The sequence below is a fragment of the Polyergus mexicanus genome, unplaced genomic scaffold (genome assembly GCF_030449975.1).
Source record: "Polyergus mexicanus isolate NDT 795.1 unplaced genomic scaffold, iyPolMexi1.0 SCAF_3, whole genome shotgun sequence".
Lineage (NCBI taxonomy): Eukaryota > Metazoa > Arthropoda > Insecta > Hymenoptera > Formicidae > Polyergus > Polyergus mexicanus.
This window is the reverse complement of record NW_027223323.1, coordinates 912,948-939,938: the sequence shown is the minus strand read 5'-3', so window position 1 is coordinate 939,938 and position 26,991 is coordinate 912,948. Positions and strand designations below refer to the sequence as shown.

Genomic DNA, 26,991 nt, shown 5'->3' with positions numbered 1-26,991 from the left:
TCTAATAAAAAACATATATAATTTGCAATAATCGTGACGGATTTTTTACGATACTGTGCGCTGGTAGATTTGTAAGAATTGTGTAAAATCAGGGAAATTTCCAATGATCGCATGGATGAGAATGACTAATCATTCAAGAAAAGATATTCTCGTTAGCAATATATACTTCACCTTACATGATGTTTTGTAAAGTAATATCAAGAATCGTGATGATCGTGACGATCATGAATGACGACGAAGTAATGATGTGATTTAACTACCTTGCGCGCATTTAACGAGTGATTAAAAGCCTAAGTCTTCGATCCTTGGCCTCGATCTACTTTACCGTGGTTTACGACGACTATTTTATTGCGTCCTTAAATTAGCGACGAGAGTTCTGATAATAATTTCTACAACTTTTAAATAAAGAGGATAAATTTGATTCCTATTTATCACTGCAATAATTGAAACATATTTAATTATCGTTTATAAAAATTTCTTACTCTACAAATATAACTTTTTTAATCGATTTTTTTTTTTTTTTTTTTTTTTTTTTTTTTGTAAGTAGCAATTATACAATTTCGTAATGTTGGAAATTATAAGTTTTATTTATCGCGATTATTAGATTCAGTTAGGATAAGATTGGAGCTAAATATTTTAAACTAACTTGTATTTCGCAAAATTGATTTTTAACAGCTTTGTGGAAGGAAATAGTTCAATGGAATAGACGATAGAGAACAGTGTTACGTAAACTTTTATGAAAACGACGTTAAATGTCGTAAGCGTTTAGCGTTATCGCAAGGATATTGTTTGCAAATCAGCAGTGCTAGTTTATACATTTCTTGTACATTGGACTTCTCTTACTGTTCGATCGTTTCCCTGCCCTATATTCGCGACCTGAATTCACCCGATTTACTTCTCGTGAAATACTCGAGTAGTGCGAAAATAATTCGCGGCACGCGAACCAACAGAGATGTCAATGTCTTTGAAGCTTGCTTTTTGATTTCATATCTTAAAGTAAAATTGAATTATTCCAAGAAAACATCATTTCTTAAACGAATCTCATTTCGTAATGGCTTTTTTTCTTGCTTGTCTCATTAGTTAAATGTCTATGCGATATGAAAATTGCGAATAAAGAAAATAATTTTGCGAAAGTTTGAATTATTATTTTTGATTCTTAATAATATTATATAAATAGTGATTCACTAATACGACTATATTGCTTGCTTACGTTCAAATGACTCATTGTCCCGTTAATTTTCACGATTTCGAAGAATTTAGTCATACACTTAGTATTATTATAGAATATTTCATAATAACAATTCTATTAAAAATATATTTATAAATAGTTGCTTAAGTTCTTGAATTATTTATTAAATTGTATAATATATATATAAGATTTTTTTACATATTAATTTAATTTAATCTAATTCAGTTTTTTATCATAACTTTTTATCGGATAATAGAGTAAAATATACAACATTTTTTTTTTAATTTTATGGTTAAATAAATAATAATACATGGAATAAATTATAGATTGATCAAAAATACTTTGCACAGTTGTCAGATGTAGCAACTGCTTATCAGATTTAAAAATATGCGATATATGCATGTCGGATTCAAATGATAAATAATTAACAAAAGATGAGATATACTATGTGTATAAAAATGTGACACACTGACACACGCACACTTATATTCATTTTTCTCGCGATAACGCAGCAATGAAAGAACGCAAATTTCTATAGTACGCGGATCAGCTGATTCATCGATCCTCTCATATGATCGACCAGTCGCGCTTTTTGTCTCGGATAATTCTGCTTCAACATTATTACGGCGATTCTTAATTCATCAGTATCGTGGTGCGAGTTGCCGAAATTGTATACACGGTATCAATCGTTCGCGATAATCATTGATAAGCTTTTTTAAATATTTTTTTAAATATTATTTTTTTATATATAACATACGAATTTCGACTATAAATATTTAATATCAAAAGTGAAATATTTTATCATCATTCAAAGTGACCATTGTTATATTATGCAGTGTATGAAACGCTATCTGTTTATCATAACTACAGATATATAGGTTGTAAAAAGCGATGTCCTCTTTTATTACTCTATGGTAACAATCGCTATCTTTACCACAGTAATATCTGTAAGAATTGCTATCGATGATCTCTTTCGCAAATATGACAATATGACTTGCCTCGATTTTTGAACAACTCGATATTTTTAAAAGTGGGAAAGACAGTATAAAAAAAAATGTACATGATTTAACACAATATAAATTTTATTGTAGAATTTTATTGTAGAAAAAAAAATATATCGATAAAATATACTGTTTTAAAAGCGGATATAATATTGATTTAAGAGCTTAAGAGAGGCTTATCATCCCATTAGTGAAATATTTTTCATCTATATATATCATCATCTCAACGGCATAAATAATAAAAAATTGTTATTAAATTAAATTCATAAGAAAGTAAAATTTGATTACTTTACAGTTAACTAATAATTAATTTAAAATAATTAATGGCACTGTATTTAAGTATAATTAATCATCTGTCAGAATATTAATCATGATTGCAATCTATTGATTAAATAATGATTAGTTGATTGTCGTCTCGAACAAAAATCGATATTCTCTATATTCTCTCTTTTTTAAAAAATTTATATTGGTTGCAACTTAAGATAGTCGTACGCGATTACGAATCCGCGAATAATTATAAATGCTATTACAGTGATGCATAATAAGGACAATATATCACATATATCGCTTTAAAACATCCCGTAGCCTTGAGGCTACCGAGAAAAGAGTCAAGGAAACGGATACAGCAGACGATTAGACTTGCATTATTATGAAGGAAACCGCAATTTCGAGATTCAATTTGGCTCGGCATGACGTCGCGATGCGACACGACATGACGCGCGCTTTGCTAAATTTCACCTCACTGAATGCGCGATTAATTCAGCAATTATGAGAGTTAACTAAGGTGAACGTTATTATTAAAGCGCGAACAATATTGTGAAACATCGTAAAATTATATCGCTATAAAAGACAGCTCTTTTCGCCTCATCGAAGATACCAAAAGTTAAAACTTATTTATAATGCGTAAATAGCGCGAATTTAAATGAAATATATTTGCCGAGTCATTTTCACGACGATTACAAGTGGTGAATGAATATTCCGTGCGTTGGACGAGACTCGAAAAGTTTGTCGAAAAATAGTTGTAAATTACAAGAAATGTCGCATCTGCGAACGAAGACCAAAGTGCTCTCTGACAAGACTTACAAGCACGTTACTGGGACAGCAGAATGCCGCAGAAATCAATTTTCTCTGTTGAAAGGAGGGCCTCAAAACATCGTGCATCGTCTGGAACATAGGTTTCACGAGGTAACTTTATCGGAGAAATATGTATTCTGGGATCGTTTGTTTCTCAATGATTATTAGACATGATTGTCACATAATAAAAATTGCATTAAAATTCTTTCTAATTTTTGGAAATATAATTTTAGAGATGTTTATTTAAATATTGCTATGAATGTGCATTTTTAAACTTTTTTTTTTTTTTTTTTTTAAATAGAAATTTATACAGAAAAATATAAATACGCAAAATATATAGACAGGCAGAAAATTCTTCCACGAATATAAATATTATGAATATAGACTTTCGCAATAGCGAAAGATTTAAAAGAAACAATCGACTTCTACTACGATTTCTTCTATCGCGTATTTTCACGCATTCGCTAAAATTATATTTGTAAACTGAAATAAATCGTATAGAGTATGATAAACGCGTTGGCAACGAAATGGATGCATACATCGCGAATATTATTTCACGCATTTTCTGACCGACCTATTCTCTATTCTGGTGTTGAATGGCTCAAAACTACGTCATTCATATTATCGTACGAAGTCACGTAAAGTTCTTCCGTTTGGCAGCGTGTTTTCAATAACAGGAACAGACGACAATTCAAAACTCTCTTGTCCCGCGGCATCTCTCATCGCAACCAACACTCGCCGAGTTACACACATACCCCGCGCTTTCGCTATAAAATAAATCAAAGAACAATGTGATCAAAATTTCCTTTGCTGCGCACGTATTTAAATCTCATCGGGTTTATTTCTTAATTAAACTTTAGCCTGATTACTGAAAATGGACACATCTACGGTTTGTGCGAATTATAAAATACGTTATAAATTAATTTTAGTCCTTTTAGCATTCAAAACATATTATTATAAACATATTATTTATATTTTTAAAGTGTATTGTTATTTTTGGTTATCATTAATTATTAATTCAATTAGACTATATATTGTTAAGTATTAATTTTAAAAAAATTGCAAAGGATGTGAAAAAAATAATTAGTCCTTATTTTTTTTAATGAAATAATATTTAATATTATATCCGGATGTGCGCTTATCCAATTTACAGTGATTCTATATATAATTAAATTTGGAACAATCCAATTCATACAATTGATGGTAAAGACCATTAGATATGCGAATTACGCAGGTTTTGTATCGACAAAATCCGCTCTATACGATTATATTATTAAAATATGATATATTTTATCGTGCACTTTTACATTACTTCAACTGATTTATAAAAAAAAATCCGTTTATTTCATTGTGAGATTTGCGATGTTCAAGATTCTGTCGCAAAATTATTATTAAAATTAAAATTAAAATTATTATTCTCTCGCATTCGATTAAATTTCACAAATTCCAATATTTCACACGCGAATAAAAGGCACGTGTTATTTATCTAAAATTGTTAATTTGTGAATAGCATTTTACACTTTATTTTTGGCTGGCATTTTTTTGCAATTACATACGTGTTCTTTATATTCTTTGTATTTTCATTTTTTAATTGCTGAGAACGAAAAATACATAGTTACAGTACAGAGACAGTTTAAAACCAAATCTGCATCTTCTGATGCGGACGATTTTAAGAATAAATTCATCTGCGAATTCTTTTTTGTTTTGCGTTATATTAAATTAAAAATTTAATTAAAAACTTATAGTTCTTTATTTCTCTAGAAAATTAGAAAACCCCTTCTTGAAGGGGAAATTACATGATTTTTCTTTGTTTTTCTCTGCATCAGTATATTTTGCAACTTGAGATGCATAATGCTACTGATATAAAAACGCAGTACACGTATTATATTTTTTTCTTTATATATTTCTTGAAATAATAGTTGCTGCAAAACTTATCATTTCGATTACATACATTTTTTTCATTATAATAGATAATTAATTCTGATGATATTACACATTTGTATTTGAAGAGAAAAGACGTTAAATACATAGATCTAACACGTTAAATACGAGCATAATAAGATTACATTTTTCAAATTATATTCAATGTTAAAAATTCGCGATGGATGCAAATATAGTTGTATTATTTTACTTGATAAGTTTATGATGCCCATTACAAGTACAGAGCAAATACAAGTATAACATTTATTATTTTATGTAATAAGTTTATCGTGCAAATTAAAACAATGCCGCATTGTTGCATTGTTCTCCGTGTTGCAACAGCTGCATCCGCATAGTATACATACATCGGTCTTCTCGCGATTATGCAGCCGCAAGTTTATTTTCAGTTACCCCCAGTTAGGTTTTTGTGCCAACGCCGCGAATTTTGGGTGCGACGCTGATTAATGTGTCTCCGTTCTTTTCGAAGATACCGTTGACCTTGCCAAATCTATCATTATCATCATCCGCATGAGACAAAATAGGCCGTGGCTATGTTTGCTCTTGATTAAAAATATCCGGTTGATGTTGTGCGAGCGGTAATTAAAACTATTTTCAACTAATCGAGACGACTCGTCGTAGATTATGTCTAAAAACATTCCGCCTGCGCATCGCATTTCAATATTATTTTTGCTAATTATTATTTTAATACGATGAGATATATAAGGCTGCAGTACAACTTTGTCTCTTACATAACGATTTATTTTCTTTTTAATTATTTGACTATTGTATAAAATAATATAATTTATAAATAAAAAAGATCGAATATAATAATTTTTTATTTTAGAAGAATGAGATGTACTTTTTTTTTTTTAACCGAACAGTATTATTTTTTTACAATAATTATTTCTTTTTTATACTCTTTCAAATGTTTTCCCATAATTTTTAATTATTAATATTTTGGGATATTTAATTTAAATTTCTCTCTGTGTTGTATATCTTTTTGATATTTTATTTTTATAAATTTTTATTATGAAGTCATATATTTTATTAAAAGAAAATTGACAATATTTAATTCTAATCGAATATTAATGATCCATCCATTTAGAATATTATACTACTGCATAATTAAAACAACATTTGAATGTTTATATGCTGAATCGTCGTGATGGGTATTCACAAAGTGCTGCCAAAAATGTACGTGTATCTAACGGAAGGCTAAATAACGGGATATTATGTTTCGCGATTTTACACATCCATTGGCACTTTTCAACATCACAGGATGCTCGAAGAGTGTTACAAGAAGGGATACAAGAAGCATATCTCACGGTTGATCGATTAGAAAGTCTTGCTCGTGTCACAAGATAGTAAATCTGTTATTCGAATCGCGACCGAAAGCAATTGTGAAAATTTCATTAATGGTGCCATAAATCACGATGCACACTCGTAGTAGCCACTGATACATCGCCAGAGATATCTTTGACCAATGCTCTCGACGATGTTTGATAAAAGATAGGAAATGCGAATGCGAAATCTGTGCTTGTTACCTTGACAGATCATGGTAATTTGAAAGCAGTCGTTGTTAACCATATACGATTGAGAATTTATTAGAAATGAAAATTATAATATAAAAATGTGCTTTTATCATACACTATTTTTTTTTTTTTTTTTTACATATATACAAATACAAATATCTATATTAGTTTACCATTTTTTTATTACTGCCTTCAAGATGTACAGATATGTTTCATTTAAAATTTCATCAAAAGAAAAAGATTATAAATTTATAGAAATTAATTTATTACTTGAAAATGTTCTTATTTTATTTAAAAAATATATTATTGTATAAGTAATTATTTAGTATTATATTTTTATAAAAGAAAAAAAAAATTGAAAATATCTTTTGCTTTCTAATATATTTATATATATAATATTGAAGAATACACAAATATTTATAAATTTACTGTATAATGTGTGATATTTACAAGATTGTACAAATTGTACTTTTTTTCTATTTCTAAGATTCTATCAATATTATATGTAAGTTTATATCTTAATTTTCTTTTTCTGTAGACGCCTTTTATCTCAAGATAGGGTATCTTGAGTAGAATGGCCGCGTTTTATCAAACGCGTCATAGCCGCGGTACATTGATAATTGGTCATACACACGTTTGCCTTAGCTCTCGTATTTTCTCGGCAGTGGCTCATTACTTATGGAATATCGTCCTTTCGTTTCACGGACATTGATTTACGAGAGATCGCGAAATTTATCCGTATATTATCGCGTAATCCCAATCACCTGGAACATTTTCCTCAACCGTATTTATTTATTCTTAAATCGCTGTTATTTATATCCGTATATGTAAGTGTGATAATGTTATTTGTACGCGATAATTAATGACTCATCACATCACGAACGATTCGTCGTGTCGAAAGACCACAGTTTTCCGCGTAAGAAAGACGCGTGGAAAGTCTTTTCAGAGTTTATCCCTCGTGGCTCTCAGCAGCGCTCTTCGCAGATAGAATACAGCCGGAAACAAAGACAAGTTTTTCTTTGTTATCTGCGAAACGAACATTTCCGAAACTTTTCAGAGAGCCCGCGAGTTTCTCGACGAGTTTTCTCAACGACAGAATTCTACGTTGTAACTGAAGTTCATCTTTCTTTCCTCAAGTTACGCATCGGGATGCAGAAATGAATCTTCGGGACGCGTGACAGATACGATAAAAATGTGCGATTTTCGAAAGCAAAGCGATTTATTTCAGACATTTTCGTACATATACTCTATTTTGTGCGTTTCTCCTGTGATTAAACGGATTCGTGTTTGCAAGATAAATGTTCATCCTCGGGAAATAACGGAATGTCACGAAGGAATTATTTCGTGATGTATTCAGTGCTGTTTTCATGCGGTTTCTTATTTCATAATGAGTGCGTTTAATAACACGATCAGTGAATCATATTACAGTGTGATGACTATTCGGAGCCATGTGCATAATGTTCTAGAAATTTACCGATAGGAGCGTGAATAATCGTGGACGACACGTATTATGCAGCCTTGGACACCCTGCGCATACCTAATTCCAACATGATCGCGTAACAATGAACTAAATAATCAACTCGTATGACAGGCAGTATTTCTTCGGATAAAATGATAATTTAACATGCATGTCAGATCGAACTCGATTGAAACGAATCTATCTGCATATGTATACCTGCAATCAGAAACATTAGAGCCATGTGTATAACGTAATATTCTCTCCTTAACTACTCTCTTTGTACTTGTAACGAAACAAATACGCACCTATTGCAGGAAGAAAATGAAATAATAAAATTGTAAAAAGAATAAAAAAAGATGTTGAGTTAGAAATGATGGGTCTATTTATATTGTACAAAAGACCAAGATGCAGATCGTTTAAAAACGCAGATAAAAAACGCCTTGTATCGTTTTAGCGAATATTCGCAAATATACGATACAAACTATGATCGAAAGAAAATGAATAAATACAACACGTATATTTAAACGACCGATAATCGTAATTATACACGATCACGACTAATCGGAGCATGAGGGGATCCGAAACCGATCTCCATTCCATGGAATATAAAAACGAGAGGACAAATCTTTTGATCAATCGGCGAAATTCATCCTTTTCATCTTTACCGTCGCAAGGATCTGTCAGAACTTATGGGTCCCTTTCTTCGACATGTCAACAAGCTATACAATCATTCTGGAACAGGAGCAAACAGGTGGATAATAAAGCGCTTTTTATACGATGAATTTTTATCAGAACGTTTTTATAATACTATATCTATTCCTTTGCACAAAATATGAAATAATATAAAAAAGTATATATATAATATAAAAGTATATAATAAAAAAATATAAAATTTTAATAAAAGTATAAAATTTTTATACGATATGTAACATATATTTCGCGAAGGATTTGCATAAAATTTTGTCAGTACATTTTTAAACATATCTCGAATCTTTTCAATTTATATTGAAGCAAAACTTATATAGTTAATTGAGTTTTTCATTAGATTGCTTTCTCAATCACCGATCGCGCAGCCTCCGAAAACGCTCGAGCGAAGTTTCATGAATGAAACTACTCCCGTTCTCTCTCAAACTTTACTACGACGAATATGCCAAGATTTCGTTGAGATACGACTCGAGATAAATGGCATGGGTAATAGCGGTGTCAGGAGATGTTTCTTGCAAGCTGATAATGATTCATAACAGACATAATAACTCTAAATTGCGTCGCAAATTTCCAATATGTGAAATTTTCTAAGTAAATATCACGCATAAACGATCAGTGAAATTTGCGACGCATATCTCGCAAAAATAGCGATTCTATACTATTTTCGTCAATATTTACTTCGTCGATGCTTATAACGTTTTAGTCGACTTAAAATAAACTGCATTAGATATTTTAACTCACGATATTTGTCGCCCTTGACGTAAACCGTGCAAGGGATGTTGAAATTCGTGAATGCTGAATCAAGATTATGTTCTGCGACAACGGATGCTTCCGTCTAATAGAAAAAATTTCTTTTCAGCGTAAAAAACTTTTTAAAACTTTGTGATTTACAATATTTTACAGAGACTAAAACTACAATATTTTTAAATAATTCTTTATAAACAAGTTGTGATAAATATATAATTTTCGTTACATCAAGATAACTTTTATCTATCGAAATAAATTATATTTGCTTTGAATTGATAATTATTTATTGCAAAGAATAGTATCATAATTTTTGAACATCTTTGAATTCTTATTCGATTAATGAAGAATTTGAACTTTTTTTTGTTTATTACAAAAAATGTTCTTAAAAGAAAAGAATATTATATGCGTTTTTTATGACAAAATTTGTCGCGATTGAGAAAACGTTATCTGTACAAATTTATTATATATAATTGGATTAAATTATATAATATGGTGAAAACAGGACATTACATACATACTTTTTGTCACGTAATTATAAATGTTTCTTCGGTTTTTGATAACGTCTAGTTGTCGATATACTTATCTTCCACACATGACATGCAACGATGTCTCAATGATGAGGGACAGGAACCTTACTAATGTGACATGAACGGACATAGTATCGGCAACTTAATACATATATAAAAGTTTCGGATTATCGAGACTAATAATATTATCTTGAAACTGCACAACAGATTATAATGACAATAAATTTATAGTATTATAGAAATGTAACAATTAATAAGGTTTCAGATATTTTTATATATTTTAAAAAGAAGTCGTAAAAGAAAATGTTAAGATTCACTTTTGAAAATATTAACTCATCTTTAACATGTGTTAATTTCTATTGTATTTTGACGTATCTGCAAGCATTAATCACGATGAATTCTATGATTTGATATTTATCCCGTCTATTTCACTGTTATTGCTACCAGAATTTATGATTCGCTATTTATTACATGTTCATTGATCGTATACATATATTATTTAATTATTATATGTATACGCGACGACGCGTCGCCTTCTCAGTTGACTTCTCATTGTTCAAACGTTGCACTTCTGCCATTTATTTGATCGACTGTCTAAGCTCGAAACTTATGAAGATAGAATAATAATTCGAGATGCGATATGATTGTTACATTCCAAATATAATTAAGCGAGCTACGTAATCTCCTAAAAACTTGACAACGTTATTATTAAGAGAAATTTTGTGTTAAAATTATATTTATAGATTAATTTTTCGATTCTTCTTCAAAAATTGAATTAGAAAAATTATTACATCTGAATTAATGCTTATGAAATAAATTCTTCCAACGATATTCTTCAATAACGAATCGTTCCTCGAATCTTGTGAGCTTGTTTTCTAGAATACCGTTCCATACCATCGTCACTCACGAATAATTTATCAATTTGGCCGCATAAACAAAGTTATTTCTCTGTCCTGTTTAATCAGGTGACGAAGTTTCGAAATGTGATTTATCGTATTTAGGGAAAATGTAATTTATCGTTGGATAATTTCGCGACGAACGATAGAATGTTAGTAGCTCGTTGCTTTTTGCGGCGATGATGACGCTGTTTTGCCGAACGGCGCAGCATCGTTTCATTTTATGAAGCCCAGTAAAGGGTACACACAATTGATTAGTTTACCGAGAGTTTAATTGGTCGAGATTAGCGCGAGAACTAACAGCGGCGAATGCCACTAAAAGCGATCTCCACGTTTAAAGTAAAGCAATATTCTGCCCTCGATTTGATTTTGATTTTTTTTTTCTTTTGTCATTATTATTGTTTTCTTGTAATATATGCGATATTTATTAATTGCAATAATATATTATTATATAATTGCTAATATATTTATAATGTATGATTATAAAAATACTATATAATTTGAAAAATCTATAAATAGTATTTATATCAAATCATTAGTAAAATTTTTTTACTATTAAAAAAAATATATATTATTTTAATTACGCTCGTGCTCTATGTATTTATGTGATATGATACTACAAAATTTCTTAATTTTACTCTTATATACCTTCGATTTATTATTGGACACTGTTGGCAATCGTGTAAAGGATTTATTCAGTTACGTATTTTGACGATTTCATTAATTGTTTGATCAATTTTTCACCAATATGGTAAATGATCATTGACGCAGATCGATATTTCTCTAAGACCTGTGCGCCACATGTCGTATAATATAATGAATAAAAACTTAATTAATTCAAGAAACTGTTTACGTATTTGTAACGTACGTTTTTCTACGCAAAGGAAACTGAGAATTTGTTTGTGTAATCTAATTACGCGTTTCTCACAATCAAGGATTCATTCGTGTTTTCAATCGAGCTCTTAATTGGGTCAGTAGATACGCTATTGCAAGCGAAGCTAAACAAAAATCGCAATTTAAACGCGACGCGCGTTTATCACGGTTTACAAATTGCTTAATCAAACCATCGTCGCGCCGTATCCACGACATATGTAACTATAGGATTAATCGTGGAAGATTACAAAGCGTTTGCAATTATTATCTGTGCCGCATAGTTATTGTGAATCGGTGACTTCGTTGACACTATATATATATATATATATATATACATATCCCGCTGTTATTTCGAAAAATCTCTCTCTCTCCCTCTCTCTCTTTCTCTCTCTCTTTGTCTGCCAGAATTCTATCCTGAACAATTCTATACGCATTTCGAGTAATGATGTATTCTATGCACTACTTATTCTTCTGAATAGATTATATTTATGAACGGTATAGAAAAGCAAAAAGATCTTGTGCTTCTTTCAATCTTTTCCGGCATTTAATTAATGCAGTTTTATTTTATATATCACACTGCATGCACTTTATATACAGATGACAGCATGTAGCGAAACATTTAATTATGCAATATTGAAATAAAAGTCAGGCGACCTATATCAATCCGTGAACTCCAATGAATAATAAATAAATTAAAAATCTTTTTATTTCTATTGTTAAAATTACATATAATACATGACTTATATACATGTGTTTAACGCGAATCGCGTAACTGCTCTAATTTTTAATTTAATCTCTTGAGATTTATTACAAATATTTAAAAAGAGAAATAAGCAAATTAATTATTCTTTTAAATATATTATATTATCCTTTTATGTATAATATTCTTTTTATTATATTATTATTAATTTTTTTATTATTATTAATATATTTTTTAATATTGCTTTTTTATATTTCGTAGAAGATTAATTAAATTATATATAAATTCTATTTTTATCATAATAAAAATTTCGAACAACGCATATATGTATCTCACTATTGAGCTAAAATCGACAACGTGTCATAGGAAGAAAAATAATTTCCGAACCGAGAAGCTTATACGGCACTGTGACGATGCGTAGCACGCGCCGTTACGCACGAAGCCCGCGGCGAATGTGATTCAAGCTTGTGTATATGTACCCGAGCATTAAAGAGATCCCACGGCGATATATAAATGTCGCGCGGTGTATTCACACATTGTTCACGATTTTGTCGGCGTCGTCGGCGTTTCTCGCGGCTCGCAGTTCTGGACTGACCGATATTCTTTGCCATCGTACTCGAGAGAAAAGTCACGCGAACAACGGGAAGTAGCGGCTGCTGGATCAGCCGAGCCCGATCAGCTGTATCGCAAATAACGAGGAATAAGCGAAAATTGGAAAGATGCTCCGACTCACCAATTTGTCGAGGGTCCGTTTCTTACGGTATATATGTATATCGATAAGTTAGAATTAATCTTACGGTCGATTTCTTCAAGGAAAATTTATTTACAGCAGGGATTGATATTGGTCAGTTGAGATCTTCGATACTGCGATTTATTCATAACAATTAATTTTGTCCACGGTATTAAAAATAGATCGTAACTGCACTGTTTTCAATCTTTGATCTATAATTAATTGCCAGCTATTTGTTTCTTTCTTATAGCCGGTATAATTTAGTAAGAGACAAAAAAGTAATTATCACATCTTAAAATGATAAGCTTTATTTTTTAAGAAATAATTTCAGACATTTGCTGTGAAACATACATTTATCATTTCTCAAAGAATTAACATGCCACATTTTAAAACTATGAGTTGCATTTTTTGAAACTTATGGTTATTCCCAATTGTTATGAAATATACGTTTAATAGTATAAATCAAATCGTATTGCATTTATAATCACAGATTTAGTTTTAAAACAAAATTGATTATTCTATATAAATATATAAAATGTTTATCCACTCATTTAGCTATATTTAATAAATAAATTATATTTTTTTAAATAGCAAAAGTTATCATTTTTTTTAAACTTGATTATTTTAGATTTGTACTGCGCGCGTGTACGATTCATCCATTTTATCATTATATAATGATAGATTCATATTTACATAATAAAAAATGCAATCGAATATCATTAAAAGTTCGGTGCGTGCCTTATGCGTGTGTTTCACTCACAGCCAATGAAGGCAGTTTTTGATTTTCGTGCTGAACAGAAAATCAGAAGAGAATGCCATGCGGAAAGCCAAAGACGAGCGTATTAAAATCGCGGCGGCTTTCTTCCGCATCAGTTTCGACGAAGAAGACAGCGAGAAGGAAGAGGAGAAGGAAGCATCGCTAAGAAAAGAATCGAAGAAAACGTTTTCACAGACATCTGACGACGGCTTGATAAGAGCTAGAAAAAAATCCAGCATTCCAAAAGCCGAAATTTCTTCAAACTTAGCCGCATCTGATCCTGAATTTTCGCCTTCCACATCGCATGTGCAAAATTGCGCTTTTAAACGCTTGCAGTCATCGAGCTTGAATAATGCGAACGAATACTCGATCTCAGATTATAATACTTCAAGAAAAGAGTATAATAAAGATAGCGAAACTATTTCAAAAATCGAAACGCAAAGACTGACAGTACCGATAGCGAATTCCGACAAAGTCTTCCCCGAATACAAGACTTTCATTGCCAAGGACTCATCAGCAAAATTTCAAACTTCACCGATCGAGAAAACGAGCACTCATACGAAATCAATGACTATAGACAAATCGAGACATTCTGAATTGACATCAAATTGTTTGGAAATTCTTCCAGAGACTTCAGAAATCAGTGAATATAAATTTTGTCTTCCAAAATTATCAGAGCAGTCGATTGGTGAAAACACTCAATCAGATATCAGGAAAGTACATAAATCAGTGCCACGGCCTTTAGTGACAACCACCGCGCGAGATAATCTCGATGAGATATTTAGCAAGAACGGCAGTCGCAGGTCAACGTTACCGATGACAAGCGCGGATTTGAGCCAGTCCGCCTTTCACGAGAAGAACACTTCGACTCAAACATTTCCGGCCTTCGAGGACATTCTGGCCGGGACTAGCGTGAATCCTATACGGAAGTTTAGCATCGCGAACGCGGCGATTTGTTCGAGTCTGGCTCCGAGTTTGCTCGGGGCTATTCCGGGCGTGCCAAACTCCCTCTTACCGAATGGAGATCACAGGGACGGTAATTTGCATCGAAGTGCTACTTTATCGAACTTATCAATCGCTTCTACCGCCATCAGCGACGATACTTCCATTGGTAGAACGCGTCGCGGATTGAAGTCATTCCTCCGTCTTCATATACCCAGGTCACATCCCGACACGATATGGCACGACGCCGACGAGGACTATCATCAACACTTGCACCATCACTATCAGCACGATCATCATCATCATGATCATCATCATATGTTCCCGCATATTCACGTACCCACCATCACCTTCACGGCGCCGGCCACCGATGGCACTGGTCGCAAGTTCAACTTCGCCATCCGAAGGCACTCGAACGCGGTTAGTGTAAACTCTCGGAGGTGCACGTCGTTTCTGTTGGCATTATCGTTTTTCCTAATATCTTTTGAGAGTCAGAGTCTGGCCAAACTTTAGCCAAATAAGCTTGATGTAAAATATCTTGTTTCTCCGATTGGCAAAAGAGCTAACAATGAGAAGTTTAATACAACGTTATTAACAACTAAACAATAAAAATTGCCTAATAATATGTAAGTTTACTTTAATGAGGTCGTAACAAATTGTGAATTTATTTTCATTTTATAACTCGGAGCTTTATATAATTAATGAGTAAATTAATTAATTAACTTTAATGTTTATGGAAATTACTCAGAATAACTAGATATGTTAATATATTAAACAAAGGAATATTAAAACTCTTTACTGTAATTTTATTAAATATAGTGAAGCCACCACATCAATAGAAATCACATGTTACATTGGCCAGACATTGACGTGAGTGTCTCTGTAACACTACATTAATCTGTATTCGCGTTCTGTTTAAAATAATTCACGCTTTAAGTTGACACGCCTAATTAAGATCGATACTACTCGAATCGAAAATATTCGATAACAATACTTTCAAGTGGACATTATTACAGATAATAAAAGTAATTGTTGCAAGTACTACGAAGATTGATGACATTAGCATTGACATAACTTGAATTGTTATCTTATCTGAATTGTTGCTTAGATATTTATAGCCAGAGAATAAGATTAATCCGCAAATAAGAATCGCCTAATGTCAAACGATCAATAATCTGCTAATTATTTCAGATAACAAGTGTCTGTCTAATTGAATGTGACTGAATAATTCCGTTTACGAGATATTGAAATAAATTTTTAAATAATTTTACTAGAAATATCTATAAAATTCGAAAATATAAATATTCAAAATTTCGTACGACAAGATTGTATTTTGGGAACTGGTTTGTAATTCCAAACTATTCTCTTTATCACTATTTTTTAATTTAATGACGCGTTTCTCGTAACTCCATGCCTGATAGATAATTTAATAAATCTTTTACGTATCGTAGATTAACATTTGCGCTTTTATCGATTATTAATTCGAGAAAACATTCCAGTCCCATATACAATATTTAGGAAAATTTTGGAAACACTTACGTAAAGCCAGTTTCCACGTGCGTACATATTTGCCTGACTCGGTTCTGTCATCGATCTTTACGGCTGATATTCGCGTTATATCCGCCGACGCTTGCGAATTAAATACAGTGACGCTTTTCCTGATGCAAAGCGCACATCGGTATCATCCACTGTGGCATGTGTACAAACCATACCACTGCCAACGATTTCAATGTAACAAAATCGATCGCATAAAGTAGAGCTGATCTAATGCACTTCTAACCGTGTGTGTATGTGTGTATGCATTTGCACGCTGCAACATCGAATTTTTATTCAGTAGAGATCGGACCGTAGTAAATGAAGAATGGTGCGGTAATTCCTGAAAGACAAGGGATTCCCCAAGCGTCGAGAAGAGACTTTTCTTTGGAATAATTCAGAGAAACGAAGATTGACGCGAGAGTACGTTTTAAAATTTTTATTTCACGCCACAAGAGAAGAGGATACACGGATTTATATATCTGTGACAAACTGCGCATCGCGAACTATCAATTCTGTTTATTTTCTTTAACTAGGTATTTATTCATTTTTTAAATCTAACATCTGAAGTATTGATAGAGTATCGTATATATTAGTTTTTATTTATATATATAATTAAATTAATTTGTAAATATTCTTAGATCTAATATTACAATAGAATTTAGAATTTTAATATGCTGTAGCAGTGATCAATAATTATTATTATCATTTGTTGTTATGAGTGAGATAAAAGACGATTTACGCGTCGAAGGATTATGAGAGAATATGATCTTGCTATAACATTATCCTTTTATATACCATAAATGCCAAGACACGCGTTAGGTTGCAGACTATCGATAATTCACATTAGGACGAAATGTCATTATAAATGCTTCCACAAAATCTTCTAATAGAAATATACGCGATATTTGCTATAAAATTATCTAACTGCGCTATTCGATGCTTAATAATGTACTTTGGTTGTACGATATTAACATCTAGATTGTTGCAATATCTGATAAATATGATAGTAAAAAAAAAAAAGAAAAATTCAATGTGTGAGAAGCATTAGAATAGAAAAGTTGATTGTAAAATAAGATATACCATATAAATGTTATCTTAGCGCAAATATAGTAGCAAATTACTTAGATTACTAATGAACTTAGATTGACATACAAAATTACGTAATTGCTAAAAAATAATAAAAAAATAATATTAGAAATTAATGTAGGAAAGGCATGAAAATAATAAAAAATAGCAAATTATGTTATAATAATAATATACTAATAATTAACTTATAACAACTTAAAATTTATTTATATATCGCATACATACACAACGAAAACATTAAAAACTTAAACTTTGACAGCCTTCACTTGATTTTGCATCTGTGGTTTGCGCGATTAACACTATAACTCTCGCCGTACACGTGATCGTCTCTTATCCACGTATGTTATTCTTTATCATTCACTCAGATTCCATTCTAAAACATCAAGAAATGCAAGTAGCGTTTTCCATTTTTGCTCTGGATAAAGGATGCGCGCACAAATTGCAATTAAATAAAAACGATTACGGCTAATACTCTTCGCAATATATGCCATACTTTCGCATACGCTTGTGCTGTTACATAACGCAATATTATTATTACAAAAATCCAGCATTGTTCGACAAAAGAGAAATTCAAGTGCGTGATGGTTTGAAATTTCTATTTTACTTCAAATCTAATCGAAAATGTTTTATTTTATTTTATTTTGGAGCTGATAATCTGAATACTTTAAAGGCGCGACAGTTTTAAGAAAAAAACTGAAAAGTGTGCAATGTAAGATCTACAATGACTCAAAATTTCAGTGATCTTAGGAGGCGGATTTCTTGGTTTATTTACAGTTAACAGCTGTCTTGAGATTAATACTAATGTCACAGAGTGTAAGATCGCCCTATAACGGTGATCGATGCTTGCTTGGCTACTCATATATCTTGATATCTCGAAAGCTCCGTAATTTGTTGTGGCCCAATTGTACAATTTATGTCGAATATTTTATCATAGGACGGATCATGTGGATCACAGTTCTGGATGCAATTGAGACATTTTGTCTAATTAACGCGCAGAAAAGAAATTCGAAAAATATACTTGAAGAAATCAAAATTTCTTTGAATATTATTATTATTAAACACTAGCTATTTATATACTCATTGTCAATTTATATTTTTAATAATATTATTATATTATAATGATATTTTAAATATCTAATTTGAAAAAGTCTCAGCGTTGCAAAAAGGTATGATTGAAAAAGATTCCAGATTATCAAAGATTAATTCTAAATATATCGACAAGATAAAAAATTTTATATAAATTATCTTATTGTCAGATTAGATTAGATTAGATTAGATATTTAGATTATCAATGTAGAGATTATCACATTTTGAAAATAATAAAGGAATAAAAAAAGTAATATTAAAGATAAAAAAGAATCAATAACTTATACGTTACACCTAAAAAGGATATAAAACTTTTAGGCCACAATGTAGCGGTAAAAGATTACATCTAAACAACAATGCTTGTGCAGTATTGTTTGTGTTGAGTTTTAAAATTGAATGATGCAACTTGCATATGCTTTTTTTGCGAGTAATAATTAAATTTATCTAATCTTATCTATGAAAGATTGGTTTAACAGTTTTTTAATAACAATGATAAGAATCAGAGACGCGTCTAATCAAAATCTAACGATGAGTTCTCTTGTGACTTTCACAGACATTGCATCGAATTGACTCGATGGTATCGCTTTGTTACCGATCACTTACAAGCTACATCACAGATGACAATCTTGCCGGACTGCAGAATTTTCTTGAGAACAAACGAGTGCAGGTCGATGACAGAGATGAGGTAATATGTAGTTTGTTTTTAAAAGATTCCCGAGAAAAATCAGGAATTTCATTTCATTTTTTTTTATCTTTTTTTAAAAAACTTTAGAATAATCAAATTATGCGAAATATATGAGGGATCTATATAAATAGATATCTTATATAAAATGTAAATAGATGATAAAAATTTGTTTATCATATAGAAAATTCTAAGGAAAGAATAATATAAGTGATACATATTTCCATTAGATATCTCCTTTGTAACATTAAATCGCGAAAATGAAAAATAATAGTAGGAAAAGAAGGTTCCACATATATATTTATCGTGTTTTTTCTTGCAAATCTTCGAATTTTTTTGACCAATTATTTTCTTGTTACAGAATAATAGTACCGCCCTCATCTTTGCAGCAACCAAAGGGAAAATACACTTCGTCCGAGAACTCATCAATCATGGAGCGGACGTCAATGCTGAAGACGCGGTTGGTAACTGTTGACGACAACACTTGAATTTATTCAGAATAGATTAAAATTCTAGTATACAAGTTTTTGCATAATTTTTTCAGGATAATTGGACGGCATTGCTATGCGCGGCGAAGGAAGGCCACACCGAGATCTGTCTCGAATTGTTGGAGCACGGCGCCGATCTGGAGCATCGAGACATGGTCAGAGGAAGTTGTATATCTTGTTGGCCTGGCCTAGTGCCATTAATGTAAATTTATAATTGAAAATTCAACAAGAACTGTCCTATTTTACATCAGACAAATTAAAACCAAGTCTCTCTTTACTTTATGACTGAAAATTATTTTCATCAATATAATTTATATCAAAATTTTTTATGTAACGTAATATGTATTCTAATAGAAACCATATAAATGTCTTTATATAATATATAAATAAAAATATTTGATCGAGGATTGTCTTATTATAGGGTGGATGGACGGCGCTTATGTGGGCAACATACAAGGGCAGGTCGGCGACGGTGACGATGCTGCTGGCACGCGGGGCTGACGTCAACGCGCATGGGAATTTTCATATTTCCTCATTATTATGGGCCGCTGGCAGGGGTTATCCTGATATAGTCAAGGATCTTATTGCTCATGGGGCGAAGGTCAATGTCGGCGACAAGGTAATCGTTGGTGAGCCTATCGCAAATCGATGGCCATCGCATTTACTTTCAAGATGTGACCTATCCTTATTACTTTTTCAGTATGGCACCACGGCACTCGTGTGGGCTTCGCGCAAGGGAAACGTAGAAATAGTTGATATCCTTCTCAAAGCCGGAGCCAATGTCGACACGGCAGGCATGGTAAGAATTTTTTTTTAAATGCTAAAATTTTGAAACAATAGACTCTTGTAGATCAAAATTTTGACACTAAAAGATGCAATAGAAATATTGTGTATATGTATATATAAGATATATAATTAGATCTTAACTTATAGATTTCTCTTTTATTTATATATTTATAAATTATCTATCATGAATAAAACATAATATCATAATAAGATTATTAGATATAATATTTATCATTTCAAAAAACTTTTCGCTTTCAATATTGAAAATTTTTTGATTGATATATTTTTTTTTTTTTTTTAATAATTTTATTTGTAGTATTCGTGGACCGCCCTGCTTGTAGCAACCCTCGGAAACCACGTGGAAGTGGCATTGCTACTATTGGAGTACAAGCCCAACGTGAATGCTCTAGATAAGGACGGTTGCACTGCCCTAGCAATAGCCTGCCGAGAAGGTCATCACGAAATATCGAGTGCCCTTTTAAATTCCGGCGCTTATGTTAATATTCAAGATCGTGCCGGTGACACGAATCTAATCCATGCCGTTAAGGGTGGCCATCGAAGCGTGGTAGAATCGTTGCTGAAAAAATACGCGGACGTCGACATCGCCGGAAAGGTACGACTCGACTTTACTTTTCTTTTTAATTATAGCATATCTTCCTTGAAGATCGATTTGAAAAAAGATTGTTTTTCATCGAGTATTGTGATTCCCAAATATTGATTATTCCACAATAAAGTCGGATCGATGCTTGCATCGAGTACCACATAGTTCCACACGAACAGAATATGCAAAGCTTGGTAAAATAATCAATACCAGAATTCGAATCTCGATACAATGGATGCTTTAATAGGAGACGATATCGGATCTAGTCTGGTATCCAGTTCGAAAGCCACTTCGAGCTTGGTTCGCGCGTGATTTTTCCGCGGTTAGCTAAAAAAGTTTTATTTAAAATCAAACTAACCACTCCATCCGTATATATTTTAGGATAAAAAAACCGCAACTTACTTAGCAGTAGAGAAAGGCAATGTACCGATACTCAGATTATTATTAAACGCTAACCCAGACCTGGAGATTGCCACGAAAGACGGCGACACGCCTTTATTGAGGGCGGTGAGGTCGCGTAACGCCGAAATCGTGCAATTGCTTTTAGACAAGAAAGCCAAGGTCTCGGCTACCGACAAAAAGGGCGACACTGTACTGCATGTGGCGATGCGCGCGCGATCGAAAGCGATCGTCGAGATACTACTGAGGAATCCAAAGAATAGCCAGTTATTGTATCGTCCGAATAGACAAGGCGAGACCCCCTACAACATCGACGTCAATCATCCCAAGACGATTCTTGGACAGATATTTGGCGCTCGTAAGTTTTAAATTAGACGGCACGCCGTTATCCTTTACGATACGTGGAGGAAACATGTTTAATTTTTTCTAACACGATCTGTAGAATAATTAATAATAAATATTATAGGACGTTTAAATACTAACGAGGATAATGAAAACATGCTTGGTTACGACTTGTACAGCAGCGCACTGGCAGATATCCTCAGTGAACCGTCGCTTTCTACACCGATTACTGTCGGCCTTTATGCAAAATGGGGTTCTGGAAAGTCATTTCTACTGAACAAACTGAAGGGTATCGTCAAATAACTTATAGATTCCAGTGCTATCCTAAAAGGATTTGTCTTGTAGACTAATAAATATTTTTTATGAATTTGGAGTATAAATTTTCTTTTAGAAAAATTTTTAAAAATTGTAACTTATAATCTAAAATAAGATATTAATTCAATAGAAGGTTGTCATCTCCAATTTTTAACGTTATATATTCTGTGCGGCAAATAAAAATTAAATTGCTATGTTTGAACATTAGAATACATGACTATAGTTTACATATTCAAGCTATGTGAGAAACTCTTATAAATTTAACCACAACGATTATTTTTCACAGAGGAAATGAAAAATTTTGCAAGACAATGGATCGATCCAGTATTCCAATTCTCTTCCCTGCTCTTTCTAGTAGTAGCCCACATATCCTTAGTAGTGGGTTTAATCATAGGTCTCACATTACAATCGTGGATCATCGGTCTGTCGTGCGGGATAAGTTTACTATTTATCGTTTATATCTTTCTGCTACTCGTTTGGTATGCTAATAAGAGGTAAGACTTATGAAAAAAAAACAGCGAAAGATAATTTTCCATTCGATATCCTCATCAGAGATGATATTTTAATTGCAGATACGATTGGTACTGGCCGTATAATCTGACAGTGGGGCTCACCACGAAATTGAACGCGCTGAAATTATTATTACAAGTCATCTTTTGTCATCCACCGGGCGGTCAATGTCATGATAGCATAGCGGTACAACCGATCAAATTTTATTTCACCGATCAAACTCGCGTGGGAACGACTGCCGCTGGCGAGAATGCAGTCGTCCAGATGGTCGGTTCGCTTTACGACTCGATTGAGAACGACTTTGGCTTGCTGTCAACCAGGCTATACAGATCGTTTCGGCCGAAACCGGACAAGTCGACGACCAAATGGAAGTGGAGGCATCTATGTTGTTTGCCGTATATAATCATATTCGAATTCTGCTTTTGCAGCCTGCTCGTCGGTCTCTCAGTGCTTACGGTGTATTTTATAGACATGCCGAGCGACGAGTGAGTAATTATGCACTTGAATGTTTCAAATGAATATATATACGTCACGGTTGTTTTACATGTTGAATCGTATTTAGGCCCACGATAGATCGAGTCACTGCTCATATCATCATGATCACGATCGGCTTAGTCTTGGCCATCAGTATAATAGCGAATCTGTATACGTGGAGCAGAACGCTAAAGGCATTAGTTTTCTCGCAAAGAAGACACCTTCAGCGTAGCATTTCGAAACTGGAGACTCTAAAAAGCGAAGGATTTATTCAGACTTTGAGAAGCGAAGTCAGTTTAATGACGGAAATGGTAAATTATCTATCTATTGATGATAATTATAATTATTTTAGCAGTGTAGTTTTTAATCGTAATCTTTAAATAGGTCAAATGCTTGGATAGTTTCATGGCTCAACAAAGTAGACTAGTCATAATAGTGGACGGTCTGGACAGTTGTGAACAAGATAAAGTTTTATTAGTTTTGGACGCTATACAAGCCTTATTTAGCGACAACGGATATCCTTTTGTCGTAATATTAGCGATTGATCCACATATTATAGCTAAGGTGAGCAACTAGAAAATTGTATTATCTACTTTAAGATTTCAAGATGAGTGATTCGATAATAATGAAGATTATTCGTCAACACAGGCAGTGGAAGTGAATAGCAGAAGATTATTCTCGGAATCAAATATTGGTGGTCACGATTATTTGCGGAATATGGTGCACCTGCCGTTTTATTTGCAAAACAGCGGCTTACGTAAAGTCAAGGTCGCGCAACAGACTGCTCAATACTGCAAAAAGACGGCGTGGACGGAAGCTGAGGAAAGCGTTAACTATACCGCGACTAGTACCATGCATCATTCGGTATCCAATAGAAGACTTAGCTCGGAATCGGCAATAATGAATAGTAACGAGAAGTTGAAACCTCAAACCAGAAAAGGCAGTAGAAAATTACGATTAAGCGAATCGATCGCTAGCAGTATCGGCAGTAATTTAAATCGACTAGGCGGCGCACAAGATCTTAACAAGATGCTGCTTACCGATGATTACTTTAGCGACGTGAATCCCCGTAGTATGAGAAGATTAATGAATGTTGTTTATGTCACTGGTAATACTGCATCTAGTTGCGCAATATCATATTACACAAGTCTACGTGATTATTTCGTGAATATATCTTTGTACGTCCTTATTTTCTAGGGCGATTACTCAAAGCATTCCAAATTGACTTCAACTGGTACCATTTAGCTAGTTGGATCAATATTACCGAGCAATGGCCTTTCAGGACATCTTGGCTCATTCTTTATTACGATATGTACGAGGAGAGTCTAGACGACAATATGTCGCTAAAAAGTCTTTACGATAAGTACGCGTGAATTATACTCCCTTCTCTTTTTTTTTCTCTTTTCTTTTCTATATATTAGTATTGCTTATATATTTATTAGAGTGCGACCGCAAATTCCGGTTTTGAAGGAAGTGCAGCCGCTCCTCGAGATGGACAGAGATGAGCGCAAGTTGGACGTCTTTCTCACTTTTCATCGATCCAGCTTGCTCATCAGCGATATGAAGATATTCTTGCCATTTACTATCAACTTGGATCCCTATATCAAGAAGAAGATAAAGGAGGAGCAACAAAGCATCGAGGAAGACGCAAATCTCTTTAAACAACCTGGTATTTGGCACGGTCCTCCGGCTGAGCAATGGGTTCCGCAAAGAGGGATGATGACAAATCGGCATGTGAAAATTGTTAAACAATCAAGTATGCAAGGATCCGTACCACCGACACCATCGTGGGTTTACCAGCCCAATTTTGAATGGCAAGCCCCATCAACTTGGATGCAAATGCCACCCATGGAACCGAAACCGCTTTCCGTAACAACCACATTATCGGTATAGTTAATCAATTATACAATCATATTTTTTATAACAGAGAAAACGCTGCTTACTATTGCTTTGTCTTTATTCATAGTCTGAAATTCTGGAGACGAAAGTCTCATCCTTATCAGTGAACGGGGTCTGCGATTTGATCGACAAGATCGATAGTCTTAACTCGACCCAAGCACCGACGTATAAGCAAGTCGTCAAGGAGAACAATATCAACGGCCGAGTTTTATTACATTGCGATTTGCAAGAACTAAAAAAAGTAATCTTTTGTAACGCTGTATCTTTCTATACTTCAAAAAAAGAAAGGAAATTTTACATATAAACATACTTATGTTTCTCTTTAGGTATTTAAAATGACTTTTGGGGATTGGGAATTATTCCGTATGGTAATTGTGTCACTTAGAGAAATGGAACTTTCATCTTTCACATACGAGGAAGGTCCTCGAAGTGTCCGATTTACTGTAGGGTCCGAACAGGTTTTACGCAAAGGTACGCTCGGCATTCATTTTTGTATTCATTTCTTATTTGATTTTCGATCAATAATTTAATTTTATTTGTTATAGATCACGCTTTACAAAATAATTCGATACGTATGCCTACTCACGTAGAAAAAGAGAAAGGGGCATCAAGGACAGACGGACAAGTCCGCCGTGACCAAAATAAACAATCCATCATGGAAAAACAGGTACGCTGAAGGTATTATAAAATTTATTAAAAATATTATTGATACAATTATATTAATATATAATATATGTATTTATATGCATTGGTTTATAAATAAATTAATGAAACTATATTATAACTAATATTCTGTAAAAATTAATATATATATCGTAATTCTCTTGTTTACTTACATTTGCGCTCGGTATATTAGTTCCAGGTAAGAGTTTGTTGCTAAATTATTTCAAGACATATAATTTCGATTTAATTATATATAATTTAAATTTTAATAATTTTGTTTTAGTATCTGCTTGTATACATGATGCTTATATATAAGATGTGATGCTTTAAATCCTGCTTTAAAATGCGTATACACATTTCAGGTAACATTAGAGGAACAAATGATTTGTGGAGCACTGCAGACCTTAAACGAAGAAGCTTGCGAGGATGTATTAGATGTGCCATCATCGACAGTGGCACCAACGACAGACTCACTTTCTTCAGGTGAGCCTCCTTCCCTTCCACTTACACTGCCTGTCGTCATAGTGCAAGAACCACCGCAGTCCGATCAAAACAGTGATATCTCCGTTGAGTACAGTGCTAACTATTAGCCTGTCGAATTTGAGATTAGGACACAATGACGATGTATTTGTCTAATAAATCGTTCGCGGAAAAGAGCATTTTTCGGTATAACTTGTGCATCGAAAAACACAACGATCTATCATCGTTATCATTGCATTCGAGAACAATACTTGCCAATTTATGATGTTAAATAAAAAAAGATATCGAGGATACTTCTTGTCCCATTACAGCCTCAAAGTACATCTGTATATATGCGTATTCTGACAGAATATATTACTTAACAGTATTACTAATAAAAAATTACGTTTACAGTAGCAGTCAAAATTACGATACATAACGATTATAAAAATATAATATTATGTAAGATTTCCTTATAAGTTAGCCAGAGAGACTATCATTTTTATTTACAAAAATGATAATTTCTTTCATCTAGAAAAATGAAAAAAATTATCTTCTCTGTGAAAAAAGGAATATGTTTAAGAATATTTCTTAAAATTGTCACATGTGCCAA

The 26,991-nt window shown here is 32.8% G+C and overlaps 1 protein-coding gene across 12 annotated transcripts in view; it reads left to right on the top strand.

Moving 5' to 3' along the window:
- Arms (Ankyrin repeat-rich membrane spanning) overlaps nucleotides 1-26,991 on the top strand; it is a 37,488-nt gene that overhangs the window by 7,024 nt on the left and 3,473 nt on the right. For 2 of the 12 annotated variants that reach the window (XM_070316071.1, XM_070316072.1), the window contains exons 3-22: nucleotides 14,152-15,472; nucleotides 19,314-19,445; nucleotides 19,804-19,902; nucleotides 19,987-20,085; nucleotides 20,352-20,549; nucleotides 20,631-20,729; nucleotides 21,033-21,329; nucleotides 21,699-22,074; nucleotides 22,183-22,347; nucleotides 22,660-22,867; nucleotides 22,946-23,368; nucleotides 23,446-23,668; nucleotides 23,742-23,921; nucleotides 24,006-24,465; nucleotides 24,555-24,720; nucleotides 24,800-25,244; nucleotides 25,324-25,497; nucleotides 25,583-25,727; nucleotides 25,802-25,923; nucleotides 26,282-26,402. In XM_070316071.1, the coding sequence (XP_070172172.1) occupies nucleotides 14,171-15,472; nucleotides 19,314-19,445; nucleotides 19,804-19,902; nucleotides 19,987-20,085; nucleotides 20,352-20,549; nucleotides 20,631-20,729; nucleotides 21,033-21,329; nucleotides 21,699-22,074; nucleotides 22,183-22,347; nucleotides 22,660-22,867; nucleotides 22,946-23,368; nucleotides 23,446-23,668; nucleotides 23,742-23,921; nucleotides 24,006-24,465; nucleotides 24,555-24,720; nucleotides 24,800-25,244; nucleotides 25,324-25,497; nucleotides 25,583-25,727; nucleotides 25,802-25,923; nucleotides 26,282-26,402 (5,434 nt within the window). In that variant the 5' untranslated portion in view covers nucleotides 14,152-14,170. Of the gene's footprint in view, nucleotides 1-2,716; nucleotides 3,376-7,341; nucleotides 8,927-12,932; nucleotides 13,384-14,151; nucleotides 15,473-19,313; nucleotides 19,446-19,803; nucleotides 19,903-19,986; nucleotides 20,086-20,351; nucleotides 20,550-20,630; nucleotides 20,730-21,032; nucleotides 21,330-21,698; nucleotides 22,075-22,182; nucleotides 22,348-22,659; nucleotides 22,868-22,945; nucleotides 23,369-23,445; nucleotides 23,669-23,741; nucleotides 23,922-24,005; nucleotides 24,466-24,554; nucleotides 24,721-24,799; nucleotides 25,245-25,323; nucleotides 25,498-25,582; nucleotides 25,728-25,801; nucleotides 25,935-26,281; nucleotides 26,403-26,991 lie in introns of those variants that run through there. The other 10 variants (XM_070316079.1, XM_070316078.1, XM_070316070.1 and 7 more) reach the window with 9 other exon arrangements.